Raw genomic sequence first — 21518 nt, 5'->3', positions numbered from 1 at the left:
TGGCCCGGTTTAGATCTTATCTGTCGGAAAGATATCAGTTTGTCTCTGTGAATGGTTTGTCCTCTGACAAATCAACTGTAAATTTCGGTGTTCCTCAAGGTTCCGTTGTAGGACCACTATTGTTTTCACTATATATTTTACCTCTTGGGGATGTCATTCGAAAACATAATGTTAACTTTCACTGCTATGCAGATGAAACACAGCTGTACATTTCAATGAAACATGGTGAAGCCCCAAAATTGCCCTCGTTAGAAGCATGTGTTTCAGACATAAGTGGATGGCTGCAAACTTTCTACTTTTAAACTCGGACAAAACAGAGATGCTTGTTCTAGGTCCCAAGAAACAAAGAGATCTTCTGTTGAATCTGGCAATTAATCTTAATGGTTGTACAGTCGTCTCAAATAAATCTGTGAAGGACCTCGGCGTTACTCTGGACCCTGATCTCTCTTGTGAAGAACATATCAAGACCATTTCAAGGACAGCTTTTTTCCATCTACGTAACATTGCAAAAATCAGAAACTTTCTGTCCAAAAATGATGCAGAAAAATTAATCTATGCTTTTGTCACTTCTAGGTTAGACTACTGCAATGCTCTACTTTCCGGCTACCCGGATAAAGCACTAAATAAACTTCAGTTAGTGCTAAATACGGCTGCTAGAATCCTGACTAGAACCAAAAAATGTGATCATATTACTCCAGTGCTAGCCTCTCTACACTGGCTTCCTGTCAAAGCAAGGGCTGATTTCAAGGTTTTACTGCTAACCTACAAAGCATTACATGGGCTTGCTCCTACCTATCTCTCTGATTTGGTCCTGCCGTACATACCTACACGTACGCTACGGTCACAAGACGCAGGCCTCCTAATTGTCCCTAGAATTTCTAAGCAAACAGCTGGAGGCAGGGCTTTCTCCTATAGAGCTCCATTTTTATGGAACGGTCTGCCTACCCATGTCAGAGACGCAAACTCGGTCTCAACCTTTAAGTCTTTACTGAAGACTCATCTCTTCAGTGGGTCATATGATTGAGTGTAGTCTGGCCCAGGAGTGGGAAGGTGAACGGAAAGGCTCTGGAGCAACGAACCGCCCTTGCTGTCTCTGCCTGGCCGGTTCCCCTCTTTCCACTGGCCTCTAAACCTATTACAGGGGCTGAGTCACTGGCTTACTGGGGCTCTCTCATATCGTCCCTGGGAGGGGTGCGTCACCTGAGTGGGTTGAGTCACTGATGTGATCATCCTGTCTGGGTTGGCGTCCCCCCCTTGGGTTGTGCCGTGGCAGAGATCTTTGTGGGCTATACTCAGCCTTGTCTCAGGATGGTAAGTTGGTGGTTGAAGATATCCCTCTAGTGGTGTGGGGGCTGTGCTTTGGCAAAGTGGGTGGGGTTATATCCTTCCTGTTTGGCCCTGTCCGGGGGTGTCCTCGGATGGGGCCACAGTGTCTCCTGACCCCTCCTGTCTCAGCCTCCAGTATTTATGCTGCAGTAGTTTGTGCCAGGGGGCTAGGGACAGTTTGTTATATCTGGAGTACTTCTCCTGTCCTGTGTGAATTTAAGTGTGCTTTCTCTAATTCTCTCTTTCTCTCTTTCTTTCTCTCTCGGAGGACTTGAGCCCTAGGACCATGCCTCAGGACTACCTGACATGATGACTCCTTGCTGTCCCCAGTCCACCTGGCCGTGCTGCTGCTCCAGTTTCAACTGTTCTGCCTTATTATTATTATTGGACCATGCTGGTCATTTATGAACATTTGAACATCTTGGCCATGTTCTGTTATAATCTCCACCCGGCACAGCCAGAAGAGGACTGGCCACCCCACATAGCCTGGTGCCTCTAGGTTTCTTCCTAGGTTTTGGCCTTTCTAGGGAGTTTTTCCTAGCCACCGTACTTCTACACCTGCATTGCTTGCTGTTTGGGGTTTTAGGCTGGGTTTCTGTACAGCACTTTGAGATATCAGCTGATGTACAAAGGGCTATATAAATACATTTGATTTGATTTGACTAGGTGGTGGAGTATGAAGGGAGCCACTAGGTAGTGGAGTAGGGAGCTATGGAGCCACGAGGTAGTACAGTAGGGGGCTATGGAGCCGCAAGGTAGTGGAGTAGGGAGATAGGTAGTGGAGTAGGGGGCTATGGAGCCACTAGGTAGTGGAGTAGGGGGCTATGGAGCCACTAGGTAGTGGATTAGGGGGCTATGGAGCCACTAGGTAGTGGTATTAGGGGCTATGGAGCCACTAGGTAGTGGTATTAGGGGGCTATGGAGCCACTAGGTAGTGGAGTAGGGGGCTATGGAGCCACTAGGTAGTGGAGTAGGGGGCTATGGAGCCACTAGGTAGTGGAGTAGGGGGCTATGGAGCCACTAGGTAGTGGAGTAGGGGGGGCTATGGAGCCACTAGGTAGTGGAGTAGGGGCTATGGAGCCACTAGGTAGTGGAGTAGGGAGCTATGGAGCCACTAGGTAGTGGAGTAGGGAACTATGGAGCCACTAGGTAGTGGAGTAGGGAACTATGGAGCCACTAGGTAGTGGAGTAGGGAACTATGGAGCCACTAGGTAGTGGAGTAGGGAACTATGGAGCCACTAGGTAGTGGAGTAGGGAACTATGGAGCCACTAGGTAGTGCAGTGATTGTCTTTTACAGCCTGCCCACTTCGAGCTCCTCCTTGTGGTAGGGTTCGGGTAGGGAGACATTGGGTCCAGAGTCTTACTTGTGCAGCCAGCCGACTTGGAGGTCCTCCATGTGATAGGTGATCAAGGAGTAGAGGACGATACCATGTTCTGTACTCTTCACACTGATCTCAGTTGATGAGTTGGCTGGAGGAGACAACGCAGATTGAATAATGAACAATTATGTTTATTATCCTATCATATTGTATACTTAAGCAATAAGGAACAAGGGTGTGTGGTATAAACTGGTTACCAACGTAATTAGAACAATACAAATATTTTTTGGGTCATACCCATGGTATATGATCTGATATACCACAGCCTTCAGCCAATCAGCATTGAGGGGTCGAACCACCCGGTTTATAGAACACAATGTTCCACATGCAGTGTATCTGTTTAATAACATGTAGATGATGAGACTCACCAATCACCCTGAACAGTTCGTTTAGCACAGTTTGGTAACCTGGAACAGATTACAGTCATTACTAGTCGTCAACAATAGTCACAGTAATGGACAAAGTTTGACCTTGGAGAGATACATAGGTATTTTAGAACACAGTAGAGCCATGACAGAGGTTATCTAAGACACAATGGAAACATGACAGAGGTGTTCTAGAACACAGTAGAGCCATGGCAAAGGTGTTCTAGAACACAGTAAAGCCATGGCAAAGGTGTTCTAGAACACAGGAGAGCCATGACAGACGTATTCTAGAACATAGTGGTACCTAGCTCTCAAACTCCAGGCAGCATTCTGCCTTCTCTCTATAGTTTCCAGCCATTAGTTTGCCCATGACTACCTCATGTGAACTACAATCCCGACGCTGTGTTTTAACGTTTAGAAACGTCAATAATCATCGCTTGCGATACTGCTTCTGAAACATATGGCCCTCCAGCCACCCTAGTCATAGACTGTTCTCTCTGCTACCACACGCCAAGTGGTACCAGAGCGCCAAGTCTAGGTCCAAGAGGCTTCTACCCCTGAACATCTAATCAAATGGCCACCCAGACAATTTGCATTGCCCCCCACCTCTCTTTTACACTGCCGCTGCTCTCTGTTATTTTTTATGCAATTTAATAACTGTACCTACATGTACATATTACCACATTTACTCTGTACTGGTAGCCCCTGTATATAGCCTCCCTATTGTTAATTTATTGTTGCTATTTAATTATTTGTTACTTTTATTTATTATTTTTGGGGGGTATTTTTCTTAAAACTGCATTGTTGGTTAAGGGCTTGTAAAGTAAGCATTTCACTGTAAGGTCTGTTGTATCATCAGTGAGAAAGAATCCTTCAAATAAATAAAAAATACACTTACTGTAGCAGTTTTACACAGATCCATACAGCTATGGGTGACTCCATCCTATAAACTATACTTCCACTATACTTCCAGGGATTCCAGGATTACTCACCCACAGATCCATACAGCTATGAGGGCCTCATCTTAGAAACTACACTTCCACTATACTTCCAGGGATACTCTTACACACAGGTGTTGGAGCATGCTAGATAGCATTGTCTTCTGTAAACAATCACTCTATAATGGAGATATGGCTGTGTGGGAACACTAACCCTAATCCCAGTTCTTAATTTGTAAATCGGGATGTCCTGGAACAAAAAGTGAGCCGAGAGGGGTTTGACCTGGGTGGCTCTGAGGTACCGGAACGCATGAAAAAAAAGCACCTCAATAATATTTATGCTTTATCCAACAATGTGGTCCAGAGGCTCCGTACAGAGGTTGTGATGCAGAAGCCAAATTGAGCTCTGTACTGCATGCCTTGCGCCTCCCGAATTTTGTAACAATGCAGCGTCCTCGGGATATTGCTCTGTATAGCCCCACATTTACATGATTGGTTGACAGTAGGTGGGGGCGGGAGGTCCTGTATAAACACGAACTCACTTCCTTAACAACTTACTTCACAACAGCTCTCCTCTGCGAAGTGCAAGAAATATGAATGCCCTGACCTCTGCAAGCTCAGCTCACTCACCGGCAGTGGCTGATGTGCTTCTGCCAAAAGCCTATATCTCCGTTGTTGTTTGCTCAATAGGCCTATTTGGATTACATATTTTGGTAGCCTACAGACAGATTAGCTCCTCTTTCCAGCAGGAGCCATTTGCTTTCCAACCTGTGTTTTCCTGCGACTGTATTTGAAATATTGCAAAAGTCCTGTTTTGGCTGCACGTTGTTCACTGATAAATTTGCCGCACTTTCCCAACTGTAGTCTTACACTGTGATTGGACTACACATAATAGCCACAGCTAGGCTATTTAAAAATACATTTAAAAAATAAATAATAAGCTATTGATCCTCTGTGGCTAAATTACAGGCCGACTCCTGGTGTAGTAATCTGAATGATTTCATTTCAGTAACTCGTTAGTTAGTTAGTTATGTGAGACATTCAGTTGTGCTTCTCTCTTTCACCACTGCAATGGCCACACACTGGTCTGTCTCTAGGCTACATTGTTGCACCACAATGGCCACACACTGGTCTGTCTCTTGGCTACAGTGTTGCACCAGAGCAATGGCCACACACTGGTCTGTCTCTTGGCTACAGTGTTGCACCAGAGCAATGGCCACACACTGGTCTGTCTCTTGGCTACAGTGTTGCACCACAATGGCCACACACTGGTCTGTCTCTAGGCTACAGTGTTGCACAAACCATGAACCTGGGCCGGCCCAACACGAATCAATTCTTACAATATCAGGCCAAACCATAAACCTGGGCCGGCCCAACACTAATCAATTCTTAGAATATCAGGCCAAACCATAAACCTGGACCGGTCCAACACTAATCAATTCTTAGAATATCAGGCCAAACCATAAACCTGGGCCGGTCCAACACTAATCAATTCTTAGAATATCAGGCCAAACCATGAACCTGGGCCGGTCCAACACTAATCAATTCTTAGAATATCAGGCCAAACCATAAACCTGGGCCGGTCCAACACTAATCAATTCTTAGAATATCAGGCATGTTTTCACATTACGTTTTTTTAGGGGGCAGGAGAATTACAGAAGAGGCAACTCGAATTAACACTGATCGCTTTAATTGGAATTTTTACATTGTAAACAGTGAGAAAGGTACCAGAGAGGTACCAGACCAGGGCAAATGAGTTCCGTACTGAAACAGTCCAAAACAGAGAGGAGCCGGATCCTGTCCCGGCAGGATCCATCTCGAATGACGCACTGTTTAACCTAGAGTTTATTTATTTGTCTCATATGAAAGATAATTTCCTTGTGCTTACAAAACCGTACCGCAAGCGACAAGTGTTACTGTTCAGATTGAGCATCAGGGCTTTTAGCAAAACTCCCCCGTACAGAAGATGATTCAAATAACCAAGTCATCTTCAGAGTTTATTTTAATTAGCTGTGTAGTGTTAGGGCAAAACCAAAGCACCCAGGGGGGGCCATAGGTCAGAGTTTGGGAAACCCTGTTCTAGAAAACAGTAGAGCCATGACAAAGGTGTTCTAGAACACAGTATATACATGACATAGGTTGTTCTAGAACACAGTAGAGGTGTCGCAGTACCTGCTTCAGTCAGGTTGAACATGCTCTTGTCTTTTCCTCTGGCATCCTTTAGCTTCACCTCGTACACACCTGCATCCTTTTTGGACAACTGGAACAGGGTTGGAGTCAGAGAGTAGGACAGTCAGAGACCTGGAGAGACACTCACCCAGCCCTCATCAATTACAGAGGCAATCTGAGGCTCTGTTCCAAATCACACCCTATTCCCTATACAGTCTCATAGTTCTGGCCAAAAGTAATGCCCAAATGTACACTACCATTCAAAAGTTTGGGGTTACTTAGAAATGTCCTTGTTTTTGAAAGAGAAGAAAAAAAAAATTGTCCATTACAATAACATTAAATTGATCAGAAATACAGTGTAGACATTTGTTAATGTTGTAAATGACTATTGTAGCTGGAAACGGCTGATTTTTAATGGAATATCTACATTGGCGTATAGAGGCCCATTATCAGCAACCATCACTCCTGTGTTCCAATGGCACGTTGTGTTAGCTAACCCCAGTTTATCATTTTAAAAAGGCAAAATTATCATTAGAAAACACTTTTGCAAATATGTTAGCACAGCTGAAAACTGTTGTGCTGATTTAAATAAGCAATAAAACTAGCCTTCTTTAGACTAGTTGAGTATCTGGAGCATCAGAGTTTGTGGGTTCGATTACAGGATCCAAATGGCCAGAAACAAGTAACTTTCTTCTGAAACTCGTCAGTCTATTCTTGTTCTGAGAAATGAAGGCTATTCCATGTGAGAAATAGAAAGAGGAGTAGGAGGCCCCGGTGCACAACTGAGCAAGAGGACAAGTACATTTGTGTGTCTAGTTTGAGAAACAGACGCCTGACAAGTCCTCAACTGGCAGCTTCATTAATTAGTACCCGCAAAACACCAGTCTCAACGTCAACAGTGAAGAGGCGACTCCGGGATGCTGGCCTTCTAGGCAAAAAAAGCCATATCTCAGACTGGCCAATAAAAAGAAAAGATTAAGATGGGCAAAAGAACACAGACACTGGACAGAGGAACTCTGCCTAGAAGGCTAGCATCCCGGAGTCGCCTCTTCACTGTTTACGTGAGACTGGTGTTTTGCGGGTACTATTTAATGAAGCTACCAGTTGAGGACTTGTCAGGCGTCTGTTTCTCACTAATGTACTTGTCCTCTTGCTCAGTTGTGCACCGGGGCCTCTTTCTATTCTGGTTAGGGCCAGTTTGCGCTGTTCTGTGAAGGGAGTAGTACACGGCATTGCACGAGATCGTTAGTTTCTTGGCAATTTCTCACATGGAATAGCCTTCATTTCTCAGAACAAGAATAGACTGACAAGTTTCAGAAGAAAGGTCTTTGTTTCTGGCCATTTTAATAGTAGTTTTAATATGTACAACAGTTTTCATCTACTGTCCTGTAGGTTCTCAGTCCAACCCTGTTCCTGGAGATCTATTGTCCTGTGGGTTTTCATTCCAGTCCTAATTTAGTGTATATGATTCAGCTAGATAAGTTCTTGTTGAGCAGCTAATTGGTAGAATCAGGTGTGTTAAATTAGGGTTGAACTGAAAACCCACAGGATGGTAGATCTCCAGGAAGAGGGTTGGTGGAGCCCTGTTTTCGACATTAGAAAGTGTCATAATAAAATAGCTGTTTTTTTGGAAGCATCTCCAAACAGCACATGCTCACATTTAATCTACTGAGAGTGACAACCATAGACATCAGTCCTATTATTCTAACTGTATGCTGACAGCATAGGAGTGTCTGGTATGACATGATATAAGCAAACTGTCATCATGTAAGAGTATGTGTGTCAGGGAGGGACACTATAGTAGCGTAGTAGGCTGTAAATTTAAGCCGTTAGCATACAGTAGTTATGGTAGGCGTTAGACTGATAGCATATTGTATAGCGTTGCATAGCTGGGTTAGAAGCAATGCGCTTCAAAAGTCAACTGAACCCTTCACAACATCAGACCTGGGTTAAAGACATAACCTACTGGATGGTAAATACTTGAGCTGTGATTCATTTTAGTCTGACCAGCATGCAGGGCGGGTGGAGCTTGCGCATTGGTTCCATTATACGGACAAGCTACATCAGAGGCACCTTCCCCGTCTGTGTACCCCCCCCCCCACTGCAACTTCCTGACCTTGAGTAGTTTGGAAGTAGAGGACATTATGTATGTGACCCAGGTCTTCTCCCCATCTGTCTACCCCCTCCCCCACTGCAACTTCCTGACCTTGAGTAGTTTGGAAGTAGAGGACATTATGTATGTGACCCAGGTCTTCTCCCCATCTGTCTACCCCCCTCCCCCACTGCAACTTCCTGACCTTTCCGATGTTGAAGATCAACACCTCGTCCTTCATCTCGATCTTCTTGTAATCAGCATCATCCTCTTCAATCTCCAGTCCGTCTTTGTACCATCTGATCTCTGTCTCTGGCCTGATGTTTCCTATCTACAGGGAGAGAGACACAGAGACACCGTCAGCACACTGAGGACTTAATGGACCCCCCTATCTAAATAGCATGATTCCTTCAGGTTAAGATAAAGATATGTCTTTTTGCATGGGTTGTGTCTCAATCCACCGCATCCTCTGATGTTTGGAGGAAGGTGGCAGAGGTACAGTGGTGTTCGTCAGACTAGGAGACGTCCCGAAAATCGGTCTTCTCATAAAAACATCTGTATGACCCCACCATCGAAAGCGGAGACTCTCACGAACATATTGGTTGTTTTGTATTTGTATTTATTATGGATCTCCATTAGTTCCTGCCAAGGCAGCAGCTACTCTTCCTGGGGTTTATTAAGGATCCCCATTAGTTCCTACCAAGGCAGCAGTTACTCTTTCTGAGATCCAGCAAAAATAATTTATATATATATATTTTTTAAATATAATTAATTCCTTCATCGATAAAACCCTACCATCAAAGATAGATCCTTACCGTCAAAGAACATTACAGTAATATATAGATCAATACCGTCATAGATAGTACCCTACTGTCATAAATTTAAAAAACCTACTGCCATAGATAGAAACTTACCATTATAGATAGAACCCTACTGTCATAGATAGAAACTTACCATTATAGATAGAACCTAAAAGTCAGACAGAACCCTTCTGTTAAAGGTAGAACCCTCCTGCCATAGAACCTTTGTCATAGATAGAACCCTATCGTAACCCATAATTGAATCCTTCAGTCATAGACAGTTCCCTACCGTCTTGATCCGTCATAGAACATTACCGTCAAAGATAGAAGCCTAACATCATAGATAAAACACTACCATCGTATAACCTTTCTGTTAGATAGAACCCTACCGTCACATAACCTTTCTGTTAGATAGAACCCTGCCGTCTTGATCCATCATAGAACCACACAGTCATAAATATAATCCTACCTTCTTGATTCATCATAGAACCTTACCATCATAGACCGAGTCCAACCATTATAGATAGAACCCTACCATCATAGATATAACATTTCTGTTATGTTCTATCTATGACAGTAGGGTACTGTCATTATTCTGCCCTTGAGTTGCGTTCCCATGCAAAACTAGACAGATAGCTAACAACTAAGTCTTCAATAAAACTCCCAAGGCGTGACTTTTCTTGAATGAATATATTGAAAACGTTTATGTTGTGAAACTGCAAAATACAGAAAAGAATATACTTTAGTATTCAATTCACACCGACATACTGTAGCTGTACATTAAACATTTGAAGTTGCATAAATACAAAGCACGTGCTAAGGTACCATGCATCTGGCATGATGCCAAACCATATAGCTAATTGTTACTCATATGTAGAATAACAAAGCATATTACACTAGGAACAGTAACAAAACTACAGTATTGTATATTTTACAATTCGTTTGCATGACGCACGAGCAAAGTAATACAGCTAACGACATACATAAAGGCATTGCAATTTGTGAGTAAATGCAACCAATATTGATATGTAAGCAACTCTATCAATAACAAGATTATCATCATTAGCTAAATGCTTGAATCGAACTTACAAACAAATATGTTTCCAAGGCTGAAGCGTGACAAGAAATAACTACATTGAAAGACCTGCACCGTAGCGTTGTTTGTAGCTGCTTCTATGCGTGCAAAACAAATTCTGTACTTCCTGTTTGCGTCGTCTTTCTAAGTACCAGAAAGCGCCACTAGGGGTCAAATAACACCATTGAACACAATGAAAATCCAATTTAACCATTATTTTATTACAATCTGTTACCTTCTAACAGGATGGCAGCACACTCCCCGCCTGGCATAATGAAATTGTGCCACTATGAAATAAAACATATCAAGAAACAAATAATGTCCTTTCTATTTTTATCTTTTGTCTCTAGGATGCTTCAGAAAGAAGAACAACAATCTCTGAGATTGGTCTCAGAAACACCTTAGCAGCTCCTTGCTTGACAATTTTTAGTTCTACTTTCCTAACCTTTTTGTCAGTACTGGGAAAGGTTTTTACCACAAGCCCGACTGGCCAGTCATTTCTGTGTGCCTGACTGTCTTTCAATAAGACAACATCTCCCACTTTTACATTTGGCTTTTCTGCAGTCCATTTTCTGCGTCTCTGCAGCGTTGTCAGGTACTCCTGTCTCCACCTTTTCCAAAAGGTGTCAGCGAGACACTGGACTTGCTTCCACTGTTTTCCATGAAGGTCGTTCATGCTGAAGTATCCAGAAGGGGCTGAGGTAGCGCTGGTCTTTTGTGTAAGTAACATTGAGGGTGTGAGAATGGTAGGCATGTCAGGGTCGGTTGATACTGACACTAAGGGTCTCGCATTGATTATTGCCATAACTTCAGACATAAGAGTGCTCAAGACCTCATGTGTGAGACGAGTGGAGCCCGTCTGAAACAGCATAGCATCAAGAATACGTCTGGCAACCCCAATGAGTCTCTCCCAAGAACCAACCCATATGAGACGAGTGTGGAGGATTAAATATCCAAGTACATCCCTTATCTGAGAGGTATTTAGTCAGTTCCGAGTCATTTGTGTCGATACCCAGTTCCCTGCAGGCACCTATAAAGTTTGTACCTCGGTCAGACCGTAGCACTTTTGCTGGACCACGGATAGCGAAAAAACGCCTCAGCTCGTTGATGAAGCTGGATGTGGACATGGATTCGATAAGCTCGATATGGACTGCTCTAGTAGACATACATGTAAAGAGCACCGCCCAGCGCTTGGAGTCTGCACTACCACCTCTAGTGCGACGAGTTATGACATTCCATGGTCCAAACACATCAAGTCCAACGCTGGTGAATGGTGGTTCAGATGTGAGTCTGTCTGCAGGCAAGTCAGCCATTTTTTGGTCAACTAACCTCCCTCTAACCTTGCGGCAGGTGACACACTTGTGAATGATACCAGAGACCAGACGTTTGCTCCCAATAATCCAGAAGCCTGCTGCTCGAATAGCTCCATCTGAAAAATGACGGCCTTGGTGAGCCACTTGCTCGTGATAATGTCTTACCAGCAGAGTGGCAACATGATGTGTCCGTGGTATGATGAGAGGATGTTTTTCGTCTTGTAACATGTCGGCGGAGGATAAGCGGCCTCCCACCCTCAGCAACCCATCCTCATCAATCAGGGTTCAGCTTTTTGAGTGTACTTTGCTTTGGGAACTCTTTTCCTTTTTCAATGCCTCTCTGAAGGCTTCATGTTGTACACAGTGAATGATTGCTGTTTTGGCTTGTGACAACTCACTTGTACCGCATGGTTTATTACAGTCATGCCAGCCTCTGCAGCTGGTGTTGTCTGCACCTTCATGGAAGGATCTTGCAACATGAATGAGTCGTGCTGTGGCTCGATTGAGTTTTCCAGCTTGAGAACCTCTCAAAGCGATGAGAGCCGAGTTGAGCTCCAGAAACTTTAGAGGCAAAGACAGTGACGTCTGGTCGAATCTCTGCATCTGTGTGAGGCTCTACAAGGTCAAAATTGATGTTCTCAGGCTTACTCGAGTTTGTTTGGGTCAGGAACGGTGGACCTGAGAACCAACTAGTGTGTTTTAAGAGCGCAGCAAGTATGGGCCTGGTTGCATGGTCTGCTGGATTGCTGTCAGTGTTTATATAGCACCACTGATCTGGATGGGTAGACTTCCTGATGCGAGTTATCCTATTGGCAACATAAACATAGAATCTTTTGGTGACATTGTGGATGTAACCGAGAACTATCTTACTGTCTGTGTAGAACTTGGCTGCATGTATATCAATGTCAATTTCGTCTTTGATCAGTTCATACATCTCAACAGCTAGCAAAGCCGCACACAGTTCTAGGCGTGGGATAGTGTGGGCCGGACGAGGGGCCAATTTTGATTTCCCCATGACAAATCCAACATGGCATTGACCTTCCGAGTCAATAACTCTCAGGTAGGCTACCGCTCCTATGGCTACTGTAGAGGCATCCGAGAAGATGTGTAGCTCTCTTCTTTGAGTGGTAGACAAGGAGACTGGGATGTAGGTCCGCTGAATATTCATATGTTCCAACTCCATCAAAGATTCCTTCCACATTTTCCATTTCTCTTCTTTTTCTGTGGGAAGAGGGGCATCCCACTCACTCTGATCAGAAGAGAGTTCTCTGATTAAGGCTTTACCTTGCATTGTTATTGGAGCTACGAACCCAAGGGGGTCATAAAGACTATTCACTGTGGACAGGATGCCTCTCCGCGTAAAAGGCTTCTCATTGTGGGACACTTGGAATGAGAAGCTGTCTGTTTCCAGGTTCCAGGAAAGTCCCAGACTCCGTTGAAAGGGGAGAGGATCCACTCCTAGGTCCAGATCTTTTAAGTCTTTCGCACGGTCCTCCATAGGGAAGGCTTCCATAACTGTTTTGCTATTGGATGCAATCTTGTGTAGTTTCATGTTGGACTCCGCCAACATTGCTTGTGTTTTTCTTAGAATGTTGATAGCTTCTTCTGTAGTAGCTACTGATGTCAGACCATCATCGACGTAGAAGTTCCTCACTACATATTGCTTGGGTTCTGACCCATGTTCCTTCTCACTCTGTAGCGCTGCTCGTCTCATGCAGTAGATGGCTACGGCTGGTGAAGGGCTGTTCCCAAACACATGCACTTTCATCCTGTACTCGGTTATGTTTCTATCTGGGTTGTTATCTTCACACCAGAGAAACCTTAAGTAATCTCTGTGATCCTCACGTACACCAAAACAGTAAAATATTTGTTGCACATCTGCTGTTAGTGCAATGCAATCCTTGCGGAAACGCATTAGGACACCCAAGAGTGTGTTGTTTAAGTCTGGACCACTGAGCAGAACATCGTTAAGTGACACGCCTTGACACTTAGCACTGGAGTCAAATACTACTCGTATTTGTTCAGGCTTTTGTGGATGGTAAACACCAAATATGGGCAGATACCAACGTTCTTCGTCTCCCTCTAGTGGCTGTGAAGGTTCGGCTTGGTCGTTATCCAGCATATTTTGCATGAAGTCAATAAAATGACGCTTCATGTCAGGCTTTTTGTCTAAAGTCCTGCGAAGTGATGTGAGACGGTTCATGGCCTGCTCCCTGTTATTAGGAAGGCGACGTCTAGTGGGGCGAAAGGGTAGTGGAGCCACCCAGTTGTTTCCATCATCCTGGAAAACCTGTTTGTCCATAATGTCCAAGAAGGCTTTGTCCTCCACTGATGGTGCTGGTTTATCATCGTCTTGTGTTTTGTCGAACACGGAACATCCCAGGCTGTCTGTGTTCACAGTTGTGTTTGGATCTCTCAAGTGCACTGTAGAGGGAGAGATGTGTTTCTGAGCTACGCTGTTGTAGTTCTCTTTCACCTGGATGATGTCAGGGCAAGGGCTCAGATAGGATGTGCGACCATTTTGAAGTATGTTTGTCCTGAACACGTTAACATTGGCTGGTCGGTGAGCCGTTCCCAGACAGCTCACCTACGATGACCCACCCGAGGTCGAGTCGCTGTGCATAAGGAGTGTCGTGGGGCCCATTGATTTGCTCTCGTACCTTGTGTACCCTTAAGATGTCTCGTCCTAAGAGCAGGAGGATGGGAGCATCTGGGTCCACAGCTGGAATTCTGTCCATAACTGGTTGCAGATGGGGATGATGATACGCAATGTCGGGGGAGGGAATCTCCATCCTATCGTCTGGCATCATATCACACTCTATCAGAGTAGGGAGAGTGAGCTGCATGTGTCCATCTATAGACTCTACCATGAAGTTGACGGCTCTCCTGCCTGAAGTCTCTGTTACCCCAGAACACGTCTTCATGGTGTATGGAGCAGAGTTGTCATTGATGTTGAAGAGACTGAAAAACTCTGTCTTGGCCAGAGATGTGTTACTCTGTTCATCAAGCACTACATACATTTTGACAGCTTTCTCTCTTTTCCCAGCCGGATAAGCTTTGACTAGGCATATTTTTGAACATGATCTTGGATTGACTGCCTCACCACAGAACTCTGTATACTTTGAGGTGACAGATAGAAGAGCATCGTCACCTTGCTCCCCGCCATGCTCTGTTTCTGCTGTAGCGGTGTCTGTATTTGTAGGGGCTGGGCCTGGATGCAGAGCAGCAAGATGCCTGTCGCTGTCACACTCAGAGCACTTGATTGAAACCTTACAGTCTTTAGCTCTGTGCTGAGTTGACCCACAACATCGGAAACAAATGCCATTGTCTTTGAGATATGATTTGCGCTCATCTAGAGTTTTGTATCTAAACCCACGACACTTTTTAAGAGGATGAGGCTTGTTATGTATTGGGCAGTGACGGTCAGGGTTTTCAACCTTTGTCTTACTGGGTTTGGTTTGGTGGTCTGAGGCCTCAGATGACACATCTGTCTTGTATACAGTCACAGGTGTCTTGCTGCTGTACCTGGCAGGTTTCTCACTTTTCATGGACACCTGGTTAGTTGAGGTGTAGAGGGTGAAGCTGGGGTCATTTCTTATTTTCGCCTGGTTCCTGATGAATCTCGAGAAGAACGAGAATGGTGGGAATGCTACCCGATAGTCCTCCTTATATTTGGATCCCTGTGCTATCCATTTTTCTTGTAAACTGAATGGAAGTTTCTCTACAATAGGGTTTACCCCCCGAGATGTGTCCAGATAAGCGAGGCCTGGAAGGTACCCTTCTACTTTAGCACACTCCAGTTCGAGAAGAATGTCACCTAGTTCTCTTAGTTTGTGATTGTCTTTGTTAGCCAGTTTTGGAAAATCATCCATTTTCTTCAACAGTGCATTCTCGATCACTTCGGGTGTACCATAGCACTCTTCTAGTCGTTGCCAGACCATGTTAAGTCCTGCTGTTGCGTTGAAAATATGGACAGATCTAATTCTGTTTGCTTGCTCAGATGACTCTGCCCCTAGCCACTTGGTAATTAGATCTAACTCTTCCCTGGCTGATACATTCAAGTCTCTGATCGCATTGAGAAAGGATGCTTTCCATGCCCAATAATTTTCAGGGCGATCATCAAACTTCAGGAGTCCGGAACTCACCATCTCACGTCGTAGGAGGTACTTGGTACTTGTAGCTGGGTCAACACTAAGCTCTTGTTTCTCCACTTCAAATGGAAGTTCAGCAAAGTAGGGCCTAGCATGTTGTTGCACATACTCACATGTACGTTGGACTGGACTTAAGGGCTGTGTCCCTGTGTCTAGTTCTTTGCGAAGCTCTCTGCATTCTGATCCTACAACTTCTTCAAAGGCTGCAGCTTCAGCCAACGCAGCAGCAGCTGCTCTCTCAACTTGGAGAACATATAAAGTCGAATAATTTTGCACGCCCAATTTTTCAGTTTTTGATTTGTTAAAAAAGTTTGAAATATCCAATAAATGTCGTTCCACTTCATGATTGTGTCCCACTTGTTGTTGATTCTTCACAAAAAAATACAGTTTTATATCTTTATGTTTGAAGCCTGAAATGTGGCAAAAGGTCGCAAAGTTCAAGGGGGCCGAATACTTTCGCAAGGCACTGTAGATCCTTACGTCATAGAACCTTACAGTAATATATAGAATACTACCATCATAGATACAACCTAACCGTCACAAACAGAGTCCTTCTGTTAAAGATGGAAACCTACCATTATAGAACCTTTGTTATAGAGATAACCCTATAGATAGAATCCTACCGTCATAAATATAACCCTACCGACATAGAATAAACCTACCGTCATAGATAAAACCTACCGTCATAGATATAATCTTACCATCATAGATAAAACCTACCGTCATAGATAGAACCTTACCGTCACAGACAGAGTCCTTCTGTTAAAGATGGAAACCTACCACCATAGAACCTTTGTTATAGATATAACCCTACGGTCTTGACCTGACATAGGGAAGGGAAAGGGGGATACCTAGTCAGTTGTCCAACTGAAATGTGTCTACGTTCATAGATAAAACCTACCGTCATACATCCTTACCATATATAGAACATTACCATCATAGATCGAACCTTACAGTCAAATATGGAGCCCTTCCATCATAGATAGAATCCTACCGTCATAGATAGAATCTTACGATCATAGATAAAACCTTCCATCATAGATAGAACCTTACCGTCATAGATAAAACCCTACTTTCATAGATCAAACCTACCGTCATACATCTTTATCATATATAGAACGTTACCATCATAGATCGAACCTTAGTCAAATATGGAACCCCACCGTCATAGATAGAACCTTACCGTCATAGATTAAAACCCTACCGTCATAGATAGAACCTTACCGTCATAGATAGAACCTTACTGTCATAGATAGAACCCTACTGTCATAGATATAAAACCCTACCGTCATAGATATAAAACCCTACCGTCATAGATAAAACCTACCGTCACAGATAGAACCTTACCGTCACAGACAAAACCTACCGTCATAGATATAACCTACCATCATAGATATAACCCTACCATCATAGATAAAAACCTACCGTCATAGATATAACCCTACCATCATAGATAGAACCTTGCCGTCATAGATAAAACCTACCGTCATAGATAGAACCTTACAGTCATAGATAAAAACCTACCGTCATAGATAGAACCTACCGTCATAGATAAAACCTACCGTCATACATCCTTATCGTATATAGAACATTACCATCACAGATCAAACCTTACAGTGAAATATGGAACCCTACCGTCATAGACAGAACCCTACCGTCATAGAACCTTACTGTTATAGAACCTTACCGTGGCCTTCAGCAGCACGTTGCATTCTGGGGTGACCTGGAAACCAAGATAGTCCACGAAGTGAGGACCTGAGAAAGACAACAGATAGAGTTAATTCCCGCTACTGGACAGCACTCTGCAGACAACAGACAGAGTTAATACCGCTACAGGACAGCACTCTGCAGACAACAGACAGAGTTAATACCGCTACTGGACAGCACTCTGCAGACAACAGACAGAGTTAATACCGCTACAGGACAGCACTCTGCAGACAACAGACAGAGTTAATACCGCTACAGGACAGCACTCTGCAGACAACAGACAGAGTTAATACCGCTACAGGACAGCACTCTGCAGACAACAGACAGAGTTAATACTTAATGGACAGCACTCTGCAGACAACAGACAGAGTTAATACTGGACAGCACTCTGCAGACAACAGACAGAGTTAATACCGCTACAGGACAGCACTCTGCAGACAACAGACAGAGTTAATACCGCTACAGGACAGCACTCTGCAGACAACAGACAGAGTTAATACTGTTAATGGACAGCACTCTGCAGACAACAGACAGAGTTAATACTGCTAATGGACAGCACTCTGCAGACAACAGACAGAGTTAATACCGCTACAGGACAGCACTCTGCAGCAATATAATATCAATCATCTAACAACATGACAAGTGCAAAACAATATATTCCACACCTTGTCTTCTGATCCATTCAGCATGTTCAAACTCAGACTTTTTCTGGATCTCTCTGAACTCTGGTGAAGTAGAAGAAGTTACACATAATTAATAAATATAATATATAATAATAATACAATAAATATAACAAAATAAATAATAAACAGTTGTGAGAATAGTAACCTATAGGAACACAGCCATATTTCACCACTACAACACTTTCCCCCAGACAGTTGTCAGAATAGGAACCAACACTACACCAAAGCCATCACATGAACATGCAGTTTGAGTCTAAATACTACTGGTCTTCTCCTACCCCCTAGTGGACACAACATGTCACTGCTATCAGAGCCACACCCACTAGTTGTGGTAGGCATGGTGACTGAACCCCTGTGGTGGCAGTCATGGTAACAGGTGGGGTGTGGCCTTACCTTCTCCAATCAGCACCAGGCTGGTGGACCCCTTGGCCTTCCCGTCCACGAGGTTAAAGGTGAATGTTCCCTCGTCTGTGACCGCGAGAGAGTCCATGAACATCTCAATAATGCCTGAGTTCTTGTCAAAGTTCATTTGGTATTTCTAGAGGAGGGAAATGTGACACAGAAATCTACATGTGAGAACATGCTTGCTTGGGAGTGTTCTTACAAGTGTGTGTGTGTGTGTGTGTGTGTGTGTGTGTGTGTGTGTGTGTGTGTGTGTGTGTGTGTGTGTGTGTGTGTGTGTGTGTGTGTGTGTGTGTATATTCTGACCATAATGTGTGTGTGTGTTGATGATTGAGATGTGTGTGAGTGTGTTTTCTGACCGTGATGTTTGTGTTTCCTCACCTCTCCGTTCTCTACGATCGCATCGTTAAAGACATAGTCCACATGGCAGCCAGTGGTGAACTTCTCAACCTGGGTCCAGAACCTCACACGACCCTTCTCCAGGAGCTCCATGGCCATCTGAGTCTTGAAGGGAATGACTGGGGAGGAGGAGAGAGTGAGACAGCATCAGAACAGAGTGAGAGGAGGAGGGACAGGGTGAGGGGTGGAGACACAGGGGGACAGAATGGAGACCGGGGGGACAGGGTGAGAGGAGGAGAGTCAGGGGAACAGAATGAGAGGAGGAGAGAGGGGGACAGAGTGAAGGAGGAGGGACAGGGGGACAGAGTGAAGGAGGAGGGACAGGGGGACAGAGTGAAGGAGGAGGGACAGGGGGACAGAGTGAAGGAGGAGGGACATGGGGACAAAGTGAAGGAGGAGGACAGGGGGACAGAGTGAAGGAGGAGGGACAGGGGGAAAGTGAAGGAGGAGGGACAGGGGGACAGAGTGAAGGAGGAGAGACAGGGGACAAAGTGAAGGAGGGGAGACAGGGAGACAAAGTGAAGGAGGAGAAACAGGGGGACAGAGGACAGAGTGAAGAAGGAGAGACATGGGGACATGGGGACAGAGTGAAGGAGGAGAAACATGGGGACAGGGTGAAGGAGGAGAGACAGGGGGACAGAGTGAAGGAGGAGAGTCATGGAGACAGAGTGAAGGAGTAGAGACAGGGGGACAAAGTGAAGGAGGAGAAACAGGGGACAGAGTGAAGGAGGACCGAGTGAGGGAGGAGAGACGGGACAGAGTGAAGGAGGAGAGACGGGACAGAGTGAAGGAGGAGAGACAGGGGGACAGAGTGAAGGAGGAGAAACATGGGGACAGGGTGAAGGAGGAAAGACAGGGGAACAGAGTGAAGGAGGAGACAGGGGGACAGAGTGAAGGAGGAGAAACATGGGGACAGGGTGAAGGAGGAAAGACAGGGGACAGAGTGAAGGAGGAGAAACATGGGGACAGAGTGAAGGAGGAGAGACCAGGGGGACAGAGTGAAGGAGGAGAGACATGGAGACAGATTGAAGGAGGAGAAACAGGGGGACAGAGTGAAGGAGGAGAGACAGGGGGACAGAGTGAATGAGGAGAGATAGGGGGACAGAGTGAAGGAGGAGAGACAGGGGGACAGAGTGAAGGAGGAGAAACAGGGGGACAAAGTGAAGGAGGAGAAACAGGGGGACAAAGTGAAGGAGGAGAACCAGGGGGACAGAGTGAAGGAGGACAGAGTGAAGAAGGAGAAACAGGGGGACAGAGTGAAGGAGGAGAAATAGGGGGACAAAGTGAAGGAGGAGAAACAGGGGGACAGAGTGAAGGAGGACAGAGTGAAGGAGGAGAGACACGGGGACAGAGTGAAGGAGGAGAGACAGGGGGACAGAGTGAATGAGGAGAGATAGGGGGACAGAGTGAAGGAGGAGAGACAGGGGGACAGAGTGAAGGAGGGAAACAGGGGGACAAAGTGAAGGAGGAGAAACAGGGGGACAAAGTGAAGGAGGAGAAACAGGGGGACAAAGTGAAGGAGGAGAACCAGGGGGACAGAGTGAAGGAGGAGAAACAGGGGGACAGAGTGAATGAGGAGAGATAGGGGGACAGAGTGAAGGAGGAGAGACAGGGGGACAGAGTGAAGGAGGAGAAACAGGGGGACAGAGTGAAGGAGGAGAAACAGGGGGACAGAGTGAATGAGGAGAGATAGGGGGACAGAGTGAAGGAGGAGAGACAGGGGGACAGAGTGAAGGAGGAGAAACAGGGGGACAAAGTGAAGGAAGAGAAACAGGGGGACAAAGTGAAGGAGGAGAACCAGGGGGACAGAGTGAAGGACAGAGTGAAGAAGGAGAAACAGGGGGACAGAGTGAAGGAGGAGAAATAGGGGGACAAAGTGAAGGAGGAGAAACAGGGGGACAGAGTGAAGGAGGACAGAGTGAAGGAGGAGAGACACGGGGACAGAGTGAAGGAGGAGAGACAGGGGGACAGAGTGAAGGAGGAGAAACAGGGACAGGGTGAAGGAGAGAGAGACATGGGAACAGAGTGAAGGAGGAGAGACAGGGGGACAGAGTGAAGAAGGAGAGTCAGGGGGACAGCGGGAAGGAGGAGAGACAGGGGGACAGAGTGAAGGAGGAGAGTCAGGGGGACAGCGGGAAGGAGGAGAGTCAGGGGGACAGAGTGAAGGAGGAAAGACAGGGGGACAGAGTGAAGGGGGAGAGACAGGGGGACAGAGTGAAGGAGGAGAAACATGGGGACAGAGTCAGAACAGACTGGGAGGAGAGACTACTGTATAGCTCTGGAGAGGAGACGGTCTAGATCAGAACAGTGTAGCACGGGAATGCTGGGCAATGACGAATACTCACTGGGGAACTTGTGCTCGTGGCTGATGTCCAGGAGACGCTTCAGACCTGTCAATCAACAACATCACCAACAACATTGGTGACGACCATGACTGTCAGCATCTCTTTCACACTCCACCCCCTCCCTCTAATTTTAACACCTCCACTCCCTCCCGCTCCTTACCCCCTCCCTCTAATTTTCCCTCCTCTTCTCCCTACCCCTCCCTCTAATTTTAACACCTCTACTCCCTTCCCGCTCCTTACCCCCTCCCTCTAATTTTCCCTCCTCTTCTCCCTACCCCTCCCTCTAATTTTAACACCTCCACTCCCTTCTGCTCCTTACCCTCCCCTCTAATTTTCCCTCCATCTCCTTACCCCCTCTCTCTAATTTTCCCTC

The 21518-nt window shown here is 45.4% G+C and overlaps 1 protein-coding gene across 2 annotated transcripts in view; it reads right to left on the bottom strand.

Annotated features, from left to right (window-relative positions):
- The window catches only part of myom1a (myomesin 1a (skelemin)), a 78319-nt gene that overhangs the window by 9752 nt on the left and 47049 nt on the right, over positions 1 to 21518 (bottom strand). For both annotated transcript variants that reach the window (XM_042308388.1, XM_042308389.1), the window contains 9 exons: positions 21146 to 21190; positions 18783 to 18919; positions 18393 to 18537; positions 17982 to 18041; positions 17297 to 17364; positions 8476 to 8601; positions 6182 to 6269; positions 3075 to 3113; positions 2692 to 2797 (listed from right to left, as the gene is read on the bottom strand). In XM_042308388.1, the coding sequence (XP_042164322.1) occupies positions 2692 to 2797; positions 3075 to 3113; positions 6182 to 6269; positions 8476 to 8601; positions 17297 to 17364; positions 17982 to 18041; positions 18393 to 18537; positions 18783 to 18919; positions 21146 to 21190 (814 nt within the window). The remainder of the gene's footprint in view (positions 1 to 2691; positions 2798 to 3074; positions 3114 to 6181; positions 6270 to 8475; positions 8602 to 17296; positions 17365 to 17981; positions 18042 to 18392; positions 18538 to 18782; positions 18920 to 21145; positions 21191 to 21518) is intronic.

Source organism: Oncorhynchus tshawytscha, linkage group LG28, assembly GCF_018296145.1.
Source record: "Oncorhynchus tshawytscha isolate Ot180627B linkage group LG28, Otsh_v2.0, whole genome shotgun sequence".
In the NCBI taxonomy this organism is placed as follows: domain Eukaryota; kingdom Metazoa; phylum Chordata; class Actinopteri; order Salmoniformes; family Salmonidae; genus Oncorhynchus; species Oncorhynchus tshawytscha.
Note: the sequence above shows the minus strand (reverse complement) of the source record. Positions and strands in the feature narration are given on the sequence as shown.